The sequence below is a fragment of the Calypte anna genome, chromosome 26 (assembly GCF_003957555.1).
Source record: "Calypte anna isolate BGI_N300 chromosome 26, bCalAnn1_v1.p, whole genome shotgun sequence".
NCBI lineage: Eukaryota > Metazoa > Chordata > Aves > Apodiformes > Trochilidae > Calypte > Calypte anna.
In genome coordinates this window covers 6,130,892-6,145,199 of record NC_044271.1, presented here as the reverse complement: position 1 = coordinate 6,145,199, position 14,308 = coordinate 6,130,892, and the positions used below count along the sequence as shown (strand labels likewise).

The 14,308-nt window shown below is 43.9% G+C and overlaps 1 protein-coding gene across 1 annotated transcript in view; it reads left to right on the top strand.

The window, feature by feature from the left end:
* Positions 1-13,815, top strand: part of USP49 (ubiquitin specific peptidase 49) — a 34,588-nt gene extending 20,773 nt beyond the window's left edge. Inside the window, exons 2-7 of the mRNA XM_030465476.1 lie at positions 2,360-2,504; positions 3,405-4,815; positions 6,519-6,723; positions 9,273-9,381; positions 12,062-12,267; positions 13,625-13,815. Of these exons, the coding sequence (XP_030321336.1) occupies positions 3,433-4,815; positions 6,519-6,723; positions 9,273-9,381; positions 12,062-12,267; positions 13,625-13,815 (2,094 nt within the window). The 5' untranslated portion in view covers positions 2,360-2,504; positions 3,405-3,432. The remainder of the gene's footprint in view (positions 1-2,359; positions 2,505-3,404; positions 4,816-6,518; positions 6,724-9,272; positions 9,382-12,061; positions 12,268-13,624) is intronic.
* The last annotated feature ends 493 nt before the right edge of the window (positions 13,816-14,308 follow it).

The window sequence follows — 14,308 nt, the reverse complement described above, 5'->3', positions numbered from 1 at the left end:
TCTTTCAGTGACTTATTTTTTAGTCTGTTTGTGTGGGGGATGGCAGGACTGAACCTGTAAACTCTCCAGCTGCCTTTAGTGTTGCACAATACAAGAGAGTTCATTTAATTATTTTTGTTTTTTCATGGAAGGGATGAAAAACGTGAGTAAGAGGCATCTTTAATGTGAGGAAGAAACCCTGAAGTGGGGTGTGTGCACAGCAAGCAGGTGCCTCCTCTGCTTTGACACAAAACCTACAGCAGATTTCAGTTGAGGAAGTTGAAAAAATGCCTCATTTAATGGGTTAAATAAACCCCATTTCCTTCTAACTTGAGCAGCTGAACCTCTGGGGTATTAGGGCTTAGATTTGCAAGGGAAGAATCCACAGATACCTACAGGGAAACAGGTGGGGAATGTCCCATGCAGTCTGAAAGATGCTTTTGTGCTGACAACTGCTGAATTAAGGTGTAACAAAGCTGCTTTGTTAACTGAGCAACCTTGGTAAAAATCTCTTCCCTCCTTCAAACAGGAAATCTTGCTGGTCCACCCAGGAAAAAGCAAAAGCAGTTGACAAAAGGCTTGTAATTTCTATCCTGACAGCCTTCTTCATTGTTAAACATGATTCTTTAATGCACTGGATCTGGTGTGTGATTGATTTCCTGGTAGGCTCTTCCCCAGCTGAAACCAGCAACGTATCAGCTGTGGGGTTGGTTTGTTTTCTTTTGGTTTTTTTTTTTCTCTTGGAAATTGAGGCTAAATTCAGTGCTCTTTGGAAATATTTGTGTCCTGAGACCTTGGCAGAGCTGGGGAGCTGCTGTTTAATCAGCCTCCAGAAAAACTGTATTTTTGAGGCCCCCTTTTTATTTCAGCTCTGCTGGGGAGACTCAAGGGTTAAATTCCCAACACTGTCGCATATGGCAGTGAGCAGAATCACAGATGTTGATGATACAACATAATTAGTATTCTTTTATGTAAATGAAGGCTGTCAATGTTACCATAGTGTCTATACTCTTTCAAGCTGGGATCTCTGCCACTTGGTCTCACCAAGACTAGACAGGATTATTCCTCAATTTACCATCAAGACCAGAAAAAGAAAGAAGGAAAGAGGTGCAAAAGGTCAGGGAGGAAGGTGAGAAGGGATGCTTCCAACTTGGAAGGAGGAGATCAAATAGATCCTTTGTTTAATGTAGGATTTCCATAAGTATCTTCCCAGGTGCTGGGGTTTGTGAGTGAATGAAATCAGCCCTAAGGAAAGGGATTTTGGAACTCTTTTTAAATCAACAAATGGTTATTTAGACACAGAGGAATCACTCTGTGGAGATGAAGCCTGAAGTGGCCACTTGTGCTTTAATGGGAAGTGGAGGAGTTAATAGAAAAGCTTTGATTTTTCTGTAACAGATTCCTTCTTTAGCAGCAGTGTCACTGGAAAAAGACAATAACTAAAGGAAATTTCTGAAATTTGAGGACCAGTAAAAATATGTTTTCTTAGCCTGGTCACACAGGTTTTCTGCACACCAGCCAAGGCAACTGTTCCATAAAAGAACTGTCCCTAAAGCTTTGGAAGCACATGCCATGGCCTTCATTATGTTAAACTTTGCCACTTGTAAAATGATTTTTTAACTAAATATTCTGTATTCCAGACGTGCCACTCCCTGTGACATCTGTAACCACTTTGTACCTATTCTTGCTGTCTCTCCTGTCACTACTCGGTGTTGTATTCAAGCAGTGTAATTGTAGAGTCTTGTGTAGAGTCTGTGTAAATCTTTATTGGATTATTACAACAGGGATGTCCTTGCAATCTTTTCTGCCCTTGGCAAACTGTAGGGTTTTCCTATTTTTCTTTCCTCTGGAGTCCTTATTTTGTTGCAGTTCACACTTGACAACTATTCATGATTTCATTTTTATTGTTGGAAAAATCATCTAGAGATGAAATCTAATTGAAGACAGATTTTTTTTTTTTCTCTCTTTTTCCTCATCTCCTCCCTCCTTTTTCTTTCCCCAAGTTACCCAAGCAGCCCAAACTGAAGTGATCACAGGAGGTGCACGTTTTTCCTCAGTTCTTTTTTAGCTCGGATTTTTTCCTCTGCCATATGTCGGGTCATCCACTACAAAAGACTGAGGATGAAGAGGCTACATGTGATCAGCAGATTGAAAAAATGAAAGAAAATGAAAGCAGGAGAATGAAATTCCAGAGTGCTTCTTGCATGTGACATCTCTCAACATCTGAGTAGTTGGGTTCCTAGGTGTGTCCATGACTCCCAGATAATTCTCTTTCCTCCGCAGCAGCTCCTGCACTGGGGGGGGATTCATCGTGTTCAAAAGCAACCCTGCCAGTGCTCTTACTTTGTTGATGTGCATCACAAGAATATTCTCTCTCTAGGGCTTTGAAGCTCTGCTGCCTTACAATGAAGACTTAAGCAGTAATTAAATTCTCCAAGAACTGCCAAGACTCCTGTGGCTGACATGGGGATGTTCCGCGCTCTGGATGCTGCGTCGCGGAGGAGAGGAGGTTTAAAAATGACTCCGTGAGTAGCACGAGGGGGTCTGGGCTCTGTTCCTGCACCCTGAGCTCTTGCACTTGGAGCAGAGCATTGCAGGAAGCTTACAAAAGAAGCAGCAGTGCTGGCACACGGGGTTTTTGGTTTGTATCTTTTCTAAAACCCACGGGAGCAGAACGTGGAGTGGAAGCTTTTTGTGCCTTTGAGTTTTAGGATCCCTGCTTTGATTTCTCTTCAGTTGCAATACACTTAATTCAGGAAATCAGTTGCCTTTCTGTTTGTGTGTGTTCACACAGGCATTGTATACATGCAGGTGTTCCTTTAGGTTTACTAAACGTGGTGTTACACATTTCCTTTTGGTTTTTTTTCCCTGCTGACTTTTATTTAAACATTTAAATGCTTGGGAGGCTGTAGGGAAATCAAGAGAATTGGAGGGTAGAGTGTAAAGCCTGTAGACTTGCAAATGCTCTGGTTATGACAATTATCTGCTATTTTTGTGGCTTCTGTGAGAAGTTGGTCACCTCACTCTAGTTCCTGATGACACGCATTCCAATTCCAGATTCATCTTGTATGTATCAATTTCAAGGGGGCAGCTAAAGATCAAACGTGTGTGTGGACTGAATTAATCTTCTTCTCCTTGGAAGTGAGCCATTCAGGTTGGGTAAGGCATGCTGGCAGCTGGCTGGGCCATCCTGAGGAGACAGAGAGGCAGTTTTATTCTCTAGACCTTGTCAATCCCACAGCTTCTGCTGATACTAAAAACCACTTAAAAAAAAAAATAAAATAATTGGACACAGAAATAATACAGTTGGTTGAGGGGAAAACTGCAGTTGAGACTGACAAGAAATGTCTTGATAGCTGGTGCATGAGAGAATTTTAAAAACAGAGTGGCTCTAAGATGCTTTTCTTTGTTTCTTGCTTCCCAAGGTCAAAGCAGCGAAGCCTCCTGTAAGACATGGATAGATGCAAACATGTCGGGCGGCTACGACTCGCCCAGGACCACTCTATCCTGAACCCCCAGAAGTGGCACTGTGTGGACTGCCAGACCACCGAATCTCTCTGGGCTTGCCTGAAGTGCTCCCACGTAGCCTGCGGGAGGTACATCGAGGAGCATGCACTCAAACACTTTGAAGAAACCAGGCACCCCTTGGCCATGGAAGTGAACGACCTCTACGTCTTCTGTTACCTTTGCCAAGATTACGTCTTGAACGACAACCCGGAGGGTGATCTGAAGTTGCTGAGGAGCTCTCTGTCAGCAATTAAAAGTCAAAAACACGACCCCTCAACCAGAAGTGGCAGGACGCTGAGGTCGATGGCTTTGGGAGAGGATGTGTGCAGCCAGCAGAGGAGCCCTCAGGGACAATCTCAGATGCTTACGGCTCTCTGGCACAGGCGCCAGGCCTTGCTGGCGAAGGCTCTGCGGACCTGGTTTGAGAAGAGCTCCAGGGGGCAGCTGAAATTACAAGAAAAGAAACAAATGGAGGAGCTGGAGAAAAAAAAGGAGGCGGCGAGGCGGCGGAGGCAGGAGATGAAGAGGCAGCTCCTGGAGGAGCTGGCAAACACTCCTCCGAGGAAAAGCGCGAGGTTGTTGTCTCACATGCACAGAGAGAACTTGATTCCAAGGAAATTTAGGGAGGTGGCCACTCCTTCCCCTACCTCAAGGCAGATGCAGAGCAGCAGGTTCAAACAGTTTTATTCCATCCGACGTCAGCCTCTGATGACTCCCGGGGTGACGGGTCTGAGGAACCTGGGAAACACGTGTTACATGAATTCTATTCTGCAAGTGCTGAGTCACCTCCAGAAGTTTCGAGAATGTTTTTTGACACTTGATCTCTGTGAAACAGAAGAACTCTTAGCCAAAACTGTGAATGGGAAGTCTAGGATGCCTGGCAAATTAGCAACTGGGCCTGCTGCTAATGAGTCGGGGAAGACTGACAAACTGGGATCGTATGGCACGCAGAGCTTGCCAGCTGGCTTAAATGGTGGCTCCTCAATAAGCAGGAGCTTAGAACTCATCCAACCCAAGGAACCAAGTTCAAAGCACATCTCCCTCTGTCACGAATTGCACACCCTCTTCAGAGTGATGTGGTCTGGCAAGTGGGCTCTGGTGTCCCCCTTTGCCATGCTGCACTCTGTGTGGAGCCTGATCCCGGCGTTCCGAGGTTACGACCAGCAGGATGCTCAGGAATTTCTCTGTGAGTTGTTGGATAAAGTCCAGCAGGAGCTGGAGTCGGAAGGAACGAAGCGCAGGATCCTCATCCCTTTCTCTCAGAGGAAGCTCACCAAGCAGGTTCTGAAGGTGGTCAACACCATTTTTCATGGGCAGTTGCTTAGTCAGGTATGCACCTGCTTTTGCACAGGACTTGATTGCAGCTTCACACCAAGGAGCAAAGGCTCTGTTTCTTGAGGAGCCACTGGTTAAGTAAGAGGAACTGGTTAGGAGCACCCTATGAAGAAGAAATCTCTTGGGTTGCTGTGCAGAATGTCAGCTTTTCTGATACTTGTCACTTGTGTTGTTCATTCGCTTGACTTTTACCACTTGGGAACAAAATCTGCACAAGCCAGAGAAGTTCTGAGCCCTTATTTTAAGTTTTTACCCTGTTTTTGCAATTTGTTTTGTCTCTTCCTGTTTTTTTCTGGGGCTGGAAAGAACACAATGAAGGACAGAGAAAGCAGCCATCCTGTGCTATAAAGAATAATCTGTCTGTGATAATTTATTTTTTTTTGCAGGCATTTGAAAGTCATCTTGAGATACTGAACATGCTTAATGTATGTTTCTGTTGGAGCTGAAAGTTCCTGTTGTGGTGCTCAGGCTCTTACTCCTGTGCTCTTCCCTTGTCTGAAACATATTAACTCCCCCCAGGGCAGACCCTGAGAGACCAGTGCATTTTGAAAGAGCTCAACTGCCTTTGCTTTTCAGGAGAAATGAAATCTAGTTAATGCCTAACTCAAGGGTTTACAAGATGAGACCAGAGGGAGTGTTCCATGTGTGTGTTCTGGTTCTATCAGCCTTCTCATTCTTACTGAGCTTACCACTGATAAGAACTTATTATGCATATCAAAGGTTAAAAGGTCTATTTTTCAAGTCAAAGCTTTTGGCTTTTCAGGGAACTGAACTTCTTGTGGGCATCCTAATTAAAAGCTCTTTGTTCAGTTGTCTTTTGCCTGTGGAAGATGATACATGGTTCAGTGGTGGGTCTGTTGACAGCATGAAGATGTTCACAGGTCACTCTGAATAACTTGCTGAGCTAGTTCTTCTACTCATGTAACTCCTCTGTACCTGTATAGTATTTAATTTCAAACTTAATTTCAAATTTCATTTCTACCCAGAGAGGCTTTCCTTCCCTCTCCACTTGCTATGAATCCATCTTGAAATCACTTCAGTGGATGAAGCTGCAAGGTTGGAAGTGAGTTTCTGGTCGATGGTTCTCACCACTACCTGGATTCTGGCCAGATTTGCTCTCTGGTTTTGTTACCTCCTCATGTTCTCACTTGCTGCCCCTGAGTTTAATTGAAAACTTTTCTGTTGTTCTTATTTGGAATACTCTGAGATGAAATAAGAAAACAAGTGCATCTGAAATTTGTCCTTTCTTGCTCCATTCATGAATAATTTTTATTTAGTGACCAGGTGAAACATTAAAGGAATTATACACTTTGAAATTGGAGAAAACAAGGAAGGAAGGCTTGATAAATACAAATCAAGGCTTGATAAATACAAATATGTGCTTTTTGTAGTAGAAAGCAGTTCCAGGGTGCTTGTTACCCAGCTGTGAATTAGTCTTGTACCTGTGCTGGTGCTTAGCTGAGGATGTGCAGCCCATAAAGGTGAATATTGTCTTTATTTTTTTTTTTTGACAAGTTGAAATTATCTTCTTGAGACAGACAGCTTCCAGACTGGCACTGAGCAGCATTTCTCTTGACTCACAGCTCATCTTTATGTCCCTGAAACTGCTTTTTGGCCCTAAACTTCAGATGCAAATGTCACTGCCCCCCTGCAGGCCCCTTCATAACTTCACTTGTGAATACACATTTCATTCCCAGGTCACCTGCATAACCTGCAACTACAAATCCAACACCATTGAGCCCTTTTGGGACCTTTCCCTGGAATTCCCTGAGCGTTATCACTCCATGGAGAAAGGGATCATCCCAGTCAGCCAGACAGAGTGCATGCTGACAGAAATGTTGGCCAAGTTCACCGAGACTGAAGCTCTGGAAGGGAGGATATATGCCTGTGACCAGTGCAACAGTAAGTTTGTTTTGCTGTGAAAACCTCCTGTTTGCTGAGTTCCAAGCTTTCTGATCCATGTTTTTGTGTGTGAAAACATTTCTTCTGCCCTGCTTGGATAGGGAAGTTCTTGCTGCTCCTGCTGTCTTGTTTCCTCCTCCTTTGGTTGCCAATTCAGAACTGCTGTGAGGTTTGGTTGTTTTTTTTTTCTCATGCCTGCCTTCCAGCAGCACATTTTACTGAGGGTTGACTGTGAGCCTGTTCAGAACTCCTCTTGCTGTCTGTGGTGGAGGGGAAGGCAGCTTCAGGCATTTCCTTGTGGGGAAGAGTTTTGGATTTTGAGACAAAAGGAGGAACCTTATCCCCAATGATTTGCTCAGCTCTGTGTGGGGCTGGCAAACTTTTTGTCACAGTTTAACACTGGCCTGGCAATTAAATCAAGTGACAGCTGCTCTCTGTTTATCTCTCTCTCCTCCCTGATAAAGAAAGGAGAGAGAATAAGGGAGAGAGAGACTGATGGGTTGGAAACTAAACTGCACAGCTTAATGAAACAGGAATGAGAAATAGGAAAAATGACTAAATCTATACAAATATCCAGGATAATTGATCCCAGGTTGCTCCCCACTTTCCCCCCAATAACTCTCACATCACCCCCAAGGCTGCAGGGCAGCCCTGGGAAAGTCCAGGCTGGAATCCTGGGGTCAGGAGCAGTTGGGAGCTGGAGGCAGAACACAGTTCCAGGCTGGGATGGATCAGGAGCACAGGCAGAGGGAGGGATGGAATCCTCCCAGGATGCTGAAGGAAACAGGGAAGGGGTGAAGGAAGGGAAGCAGGAAGGGCAGGAAGCTGGAAGCTCTTGTGATCCCTCAGATTTCTCTTGAGTGTGAGGTGTATGGGATGGAATCCTCTGGAGTTATCAGTCCTAGAAGCAGACACTGACTGAGAAACTGGCTGTTAATTTCAGCAAGTGCAGCTCCTTACAAGAAACTGAGCTGAAAGCACAAGCACAAGACAGAAAATCCCTTTTATCCTGGCCCAAACCAGGACACTTTTATAACAAGTCATCTTTATGCTGCTTGTCCTTGATTGAATCCTGTGACCAGAAATCACAAATGAGGAGCTCTCAAGGTCTGCTGCCAGCTTAGACTTTCCAGCTCTCTGTAGGCATTTTGTCAAGATGCAATGAAGTGACATTATTCTGGGAGTCTCAGGTTAATGTATTACCTCTTAGGTGAACACATCTTTTGCTGTGCTCAGCTAGAAGATGACTCCTGCTTTCCTGCAGTAGGTCTGAGTGTAAGGTCATTATATACCTGAAAATAATTTCAGCTTTGGGTATAATCATGCAGCTCAGCTACTCTGATAAACTGGATTTGAATTTATTTTTTTTTTTTCATGCAGGTATTTGTGGCAAACGTTTAGCCCCTTGGGAGGAAAATGCCAATAGTTTGACTAAGCAGCTGAAGTTGCAAATATTTGTAGAGATCTGTTCTTTATCAACATGCAAATCAGGTCCCAAATACCTAAACAGAGCTTTAGGAAATCATCATTGCCTTACATGTTCTTGAAACAAAGCCAAATATCATTTGAACAGATTCTAGGCTGCAAATAACATCCACAAAGTGGTGATATGGAGCAGTCCAGCTTCATCTGACCTCTGTTTTCTTGGATTCTTTGGGAAAGCCCAAATTTTAACCATTTCTTCAGAGTTAAGTGGCTAAGGAAGCATTAACCAGCTAAAAAAAAAGTCAGGGAGAGACAACCAGCCTGCATCTAGGTGCCAAAACCTATTGGGGGCACTGCTTGTCAGACGTGATGGAGGAGGAGCAACCCATCTGTTCTGAGCTGGTGCAGTGAGGTGCAGAAATCTAATTAACAGGTACATTTCTTATTGGAAGCTCTAAAAGCCACCTGTCTTTCTCCTGGTATAGTCATATGTTCAGTGTCCTGGAAAGAGTAATCACTGGGAAGAGGAACCTTCCTCCCTTTTCTCTAGTTTTGCTTCAGAAAGAAGAGAGGTTTTGTGTTCCTGGGCAGGCAGAAACCCTGCCAGAACCTGGCTGGAAGCATTTTCTGCTCACTTGTATTAATACTCCATTCTTGAGCTACTGAAGCTTGCTACTACAAGCTTTATTCTTGTGCTCTGATAAATATTATTTTAAAACAATGCAACATCAAACAGGATAATTTTGAAACTGTTGAAACTGTTGAAACTGCTACAGCCCTGGATGTCTGGGGTCTCAGCTCTATCTGAATATTTCTGGTGTATTTCTCAGCACGAGTAGCCTGAAGGTCATAACTTGGTGTGATTAGGAGCAGCACAAAAGCTTCAGTATTTTTAAGCCTGAGTTTTGATCCTAGAGAAGTTCCTGCTCTGTGGAGGAATTCTTAGGAACCATTTACCCACGGGTCCATCCTGAGTACATGTGAGCTGGAAGAAAAGGTTCAGAACTTTTCCTGAGTTCATAAGGAAAAGTGCTGTGTTCTCCTTTTGAAAATTAATGACACTGTGACAATCTTTGCCTTGATTTTGATTTATTTTTTTTTTTTTTTAATCTTATTTCTGGTAGGCAAACGGCGAAAGTCTTCTCCTAAACCTCTTGTTCTGAGTGAAGCTAAGAAGCAGTTAATGATCTACAGACTACCTCAGGTCCTCCGACTGCACCTTAAACGATTCAGGTGAGTGGGGCACACAGAGTGGTGTCACCCAAGCCCCTTTTTCTGTCTTTTTGGAAAGAAATTCTTCCTGTTGCTTCCTGAGAAATGATTCTGCACAGTTTATCCCAGGCAGATGGGTGATACCCTCTCTGAGTACTAGTTACTAGGACTAGTTACCTTCCAGTCAGTTTTGCTTATAGCATGTTTCCTCCTCTACACACAGTGGAAGGTTCTGTAAATAGTAATATAAATTTCCTTGAATTCTGCTCAGTGCTGTTTGAGTTTGCAAACTGTGAGCTGGATGAACCAAGAGCTGCTGAGTGAAAGATCAGTTGGAGCTGGAAGCCTGTGATCATTCCAGTATTTACCTCTTGAATAAAACATAGCAGAGAAAGCTCAAAACGTTATGAAAAGTTCCTAAAACGTTTAGCCCGAGCTGCGTAGGGTTTGTATTTTTATACCTGAGTATTTTAAGTGTTGTTTTAGTGTCACAGTAGGTGCTTGGCTTTCTTTGGCTGTTTCTCAGCAACATCCCAACAAAGGGACGGGGTCAGCTGTGTACAGATGACAGAGTGAAAACAGGAGGAAAAAATGATGACACCTCCTTAACCTTAGCAGTGGCTGCTTCTGTGTGCCTCTCCCTGCACAGAGGGGTTAAAAATGACCGAGACTCAATCTTCTGTTAATGGTTTCATTAATTAATAAATTGAAATTGCAGTGAGCAAAGCAGAGCTGGGTGCATGGGGCGTCTCCACTCCATTCACACGCACGCTTCTAAAACTCTAGAATGACCTTACACTGATTACAATTCTATGAATATTAAAAAGGGGTGGGTTTACATGTATATTCATAGGGATTACATCATGTTATTACAATATTCATGTAATATTATGTCGTTAGGGGGTCTTTGGATGAAGTAAGAAGTCTTCCTCATACTTGAACCCTTAACCTTTCTTGTTTTCTCTGACTTCATTATCTTGTTACAGAGCAAAATTAGACCTTAGCCATATTTTTTCCTTTTTCTGCTGGTTGTGGCATTTTTATGTGGTCTCTGTGCAGATGTTTGCATCCTTTTGGTACCTCCTTAGCCTTGGCAGTGCCTTGTTTTAAGAACAAGACCCACGCTTCAATTACCACCAAGACAGAAGTTCGTCTCGTTAAGGCCTTGTGTTGCTTACACTGTTTTTGTGGAAAATTATAGGTTCATATAGCCCCATATTCACTTTCTTCTTAGATTAATTCTCAATTTACTGATGTTACAAAATGACCAAGACTCAATATTCTTCTGTTCATGCTTTAATTTAATTAATAAAATTGCAATAAGCAAAACAGCGCTGGGTGCCTCGGGGGTCTCCAGTCCACTCACACTGTAAAGTTTAATCTTTTAGTTTATATTCCATACCTTAATGTATATTCATAACTATTCTAATACATATTCATGACTGTTCTAGGAACAGGCTGGGTTATGTTTATTAGTTCTTGGAAGAGGCAGGCCATCAAAGGCACATGCCCACTTTATCTCTGAGGGTCTTTTTGACTCCCATCTGGTGGTCGTTGGATGCAATCAGTGTCTGCCTCAGTTTCCCCTCTTGTTACCCTTTGATTCCACACATGAGCTCCTTTGCTCTTTCCTGTGCAACACTCTGCAGTCAGCAGTAAAACCACCTTAAACTGCAGTGTTATGTGGTGAGCAGCAAAATCAGTTCAGATTAGCACAACAGGATGGACATTGTAGCGTTTTCAAGGTAGGGAAGCTGTGGATGTCTTGTTTCTTGTTCCCCTAAGCCTTGTAGTTACACAAAGAAGAGTTATGTTTGCATCTTTCACAATGTTGAAGGCAGATATATTATTAGTACTCTCAAAATCATAGAATCATGGAATTGACTGGGTTGGAAGGGAGCTCAGAGCTCATCAAGTCCAACCCTTGATCCACTCCCCCCGTGGTTCCCAGCCCATGGCACTCAGTGCCACATCCAGGCTCTTTGGAAAGATCTCCAGACACGGAGAATCCACTACTTCCCTGGGCAGCCCATTCCAATGCCTGATCACCCTCTCCAGAAAGAAATTCTTTCTCATCTCCAACCTAAACCTCCCCTGGCACAACTTGAGACCCTGCCCTCTTGTCTTGCTGAGAGTTGCCTGGGAAAAGAGCCCAACCCCCCCCTGGCTCCAACCTCCTTTCAGGGAGTTGCAGAGAGTGATGAGGTCTCCCCTGAGCCTCCTCTTCTCCAGCCTCAACACCCCCAGCTCCCTCAGCCCTTCCTCACAGCAATTCTGCTGGATCCCTTCACAGCCTCCTTGCTCTTCTCTGGACCTGCTCCAGCACCTCCAGCTCCTTCCTGAGGGGCTGAGGGGCCCAGAACTGGACACAGGACTCAAGCTGTGGCCTCCCCAGAGCTGAGCACAGGGGCAGAATCCCTTCCCTGGACCTGCTGGCCACGCTGTTCCTGAGCCAGCCCAGGATGCCATTGGCCTTCTTGGCCACCTGGGCACACTGCTGGCTCCTCTTCAGCCATGGGGTTAGCAAAATACTTTACAAAAGTTGGGTTAGTAAACACTTGATAATTATTCAAATAATTACTCAACATGAATTCACAAACACACACACACATCACACTGCTTAGGAATAGAAACCCATTAACATCAGATCTCACAGAGGGGTGAAGCAGCAGGGTTTTGACTCGTGCCCTTGTGCTTGCAGGTGGTCTGAACGTAATCACCGTGAGAAGATTGGGGTCCATGTCCTCTTTGACCAGGTATTAAACATGGAACCTTACTGCTGCAGGGACTCTCTCTCCTCTCTTGACAAAGAGACCTTTGTCTATGACCTCTCGGCTGTGGTGATGCATCATGGCAAAGGGTTTGGCTCAGGACACTACACAGCATATTGCTACAACACAGAGGGAGGTGCGTGTGCCTTGGGATGGGGGAAACAAATTCAAGCAACTCGGGGCTCATTCCATACCTGTAGTGCTGCCTTGTAAAGCTTGATCAGGAGAAGTTGTTTGGAATCAAGTTTCCTGACATTCAGTAGCTTGGTTCCCAGAGTGTATTGCCAGGAGCATGTTTACTTTATTTTTTTTTTCCTTTTTCCTTTTTCCTTTTTCCTTTTTCCTTTTTCCCTCTCCCTCTCCCTCTTTTTCTTTTTTCCTTTTCCTCTCCCTCTCCCTTTTTTCTTTTTCTTTTTCTTTTCCTTTTCCTTTTTCTTTTTTCCTTCTCCTTTTCTCTTTCTCTTTCTCTTTCTCTTTCTCTTTCTCTTTCTCTTCTTTCTCTCTTTCTCTTTCTCTTTCTCTTCTCTCTTTCTCTTTCTCTTTCTCTTTCTCTTTCTCTTTCTCTTTCTCTTTCTCTTTCTCTTTCTCTTTCTCTTTCCCTTCCCTTCCCTTCCCTTCCTTCCCTTTCCCTTCCCTTCCCTTCCCTTTCCCTTCCCTTCCCTTTTCCCTTCCTTTTCCTTTCCTTTTCCCTTTCCTTTCCCCTTTCCTTTCCCCTTTCCTTTCCCCTTTCCTTCCCCTTTCCTTTCCCCTTCCTTTCCCCTTTCCTTTCCCCTTTCCTTTCCCCTTTCCTTTCCCCTTTCCTTTCCCCTTTTCCTTTCCCTTTCCTTTCCCCTTTCCTTTCCCCTTTCCTTTCCCCTTTTCCTTTCCCCCTTCCTTCCCTTTCCTTTCCCTTTTCCCTTTTCCCTTCCATTTTTTCCCACAGATTCTTTGCAGCCCTTCAGGATGCCTTTTCTTGCTTGCTGTTAACAGCATGAATGCTTCATTTTCTCCTGCTCTGTAACTCCATGGAGCTGCTCCAGCTGGGTGTCTTTTCTCAGTATCCTTGGGATGATGAGATAAACAGAAAGTGTTTTGAAGCTGGACAGGGACTATTCAGGAATAACATCTGCAGGGTTTTGTTGTGAATTTCCAGCAGTCTCTTTCTGCAGCTGAACAAGTACTGACTGCTCTCTGACTTGTGGAGAAAGAAGGACAAATTGGCTGTCTCCAGGGAGTTTTTATTTTCCTAATTGAGTCTTTGGGCTGGAATATACAATTGGTTAAATTATGATTTTCTGTGTCTAAACCCTTTTAGCAGCACACAAACCATCAAAATGTTTTCCAAGTTAGAAACTCCTTTTCAAAGCAGCTGTAGAGGAAAGGGTAGAGATGCCTTTTCCCCTCCACAGCCCTTTTTTTGCTCTGTGGATGTTTCTCTATGAACAGTTCCAAAATGCAGGCAGAAGGGATGATGCCTCCTGTGCTAATGTCCTCTTTCTCACTTTGCTTCCTAGGTTTTTGGGTCCACTGCAACGACTCCAAACTGAATGTATGTAGCGTGGAGGAGGTGTGCAAAACCCAGGCCTACATTCTTTTTTACACTCAAAGAACAGTGCAGGACAAAGCAAGAATCTCAGAAAAACAACTCCAAGCTCAGGTGCCGTCCAAAAATAGTGATAAGGACAGAAGACTGATGTTCCCATGATGGGGAGCTCTGTAACTCCATCAACAGTCTCAGTTGTTTGGTTTGTTGTTTGGTTGATTGTTTTTTTTTTAAAAAAACAAAACATTGGAGGTCACATCTTTCCTCTTTGTAGGGAAAAAAAAAAAAAAAGCCCACTGCAAGAAGGGGATGAGACCATGTTTGCTGCCCAGAGTCTGGAAATGTGCAGCATTCTGTGCAGTTCAGTAGTCAGAATCTTGGTTTGAGAGCTTCTTGCTGTTAAACTGTGCTCATGAAGCACAGTGAGAAAGTTTGATGCTGAATATCATTCATCTCATATCAAAAGAGGGGTTGCCTAAGGTGTGCAACAAGTGAGCACCACCAGAACATGGTCAGCTGGCTTCAGAAACCCAGCAGTCCTTGGTCATGCTGATAAAACTCCAGAAGGAGCAGGTATTGGACCTCCTCCCCCTTTACTGCCATTTCAGTTTCCAGGGTTGGAATCATCCAGGTATTTATTTGAATGGCTGCTTGT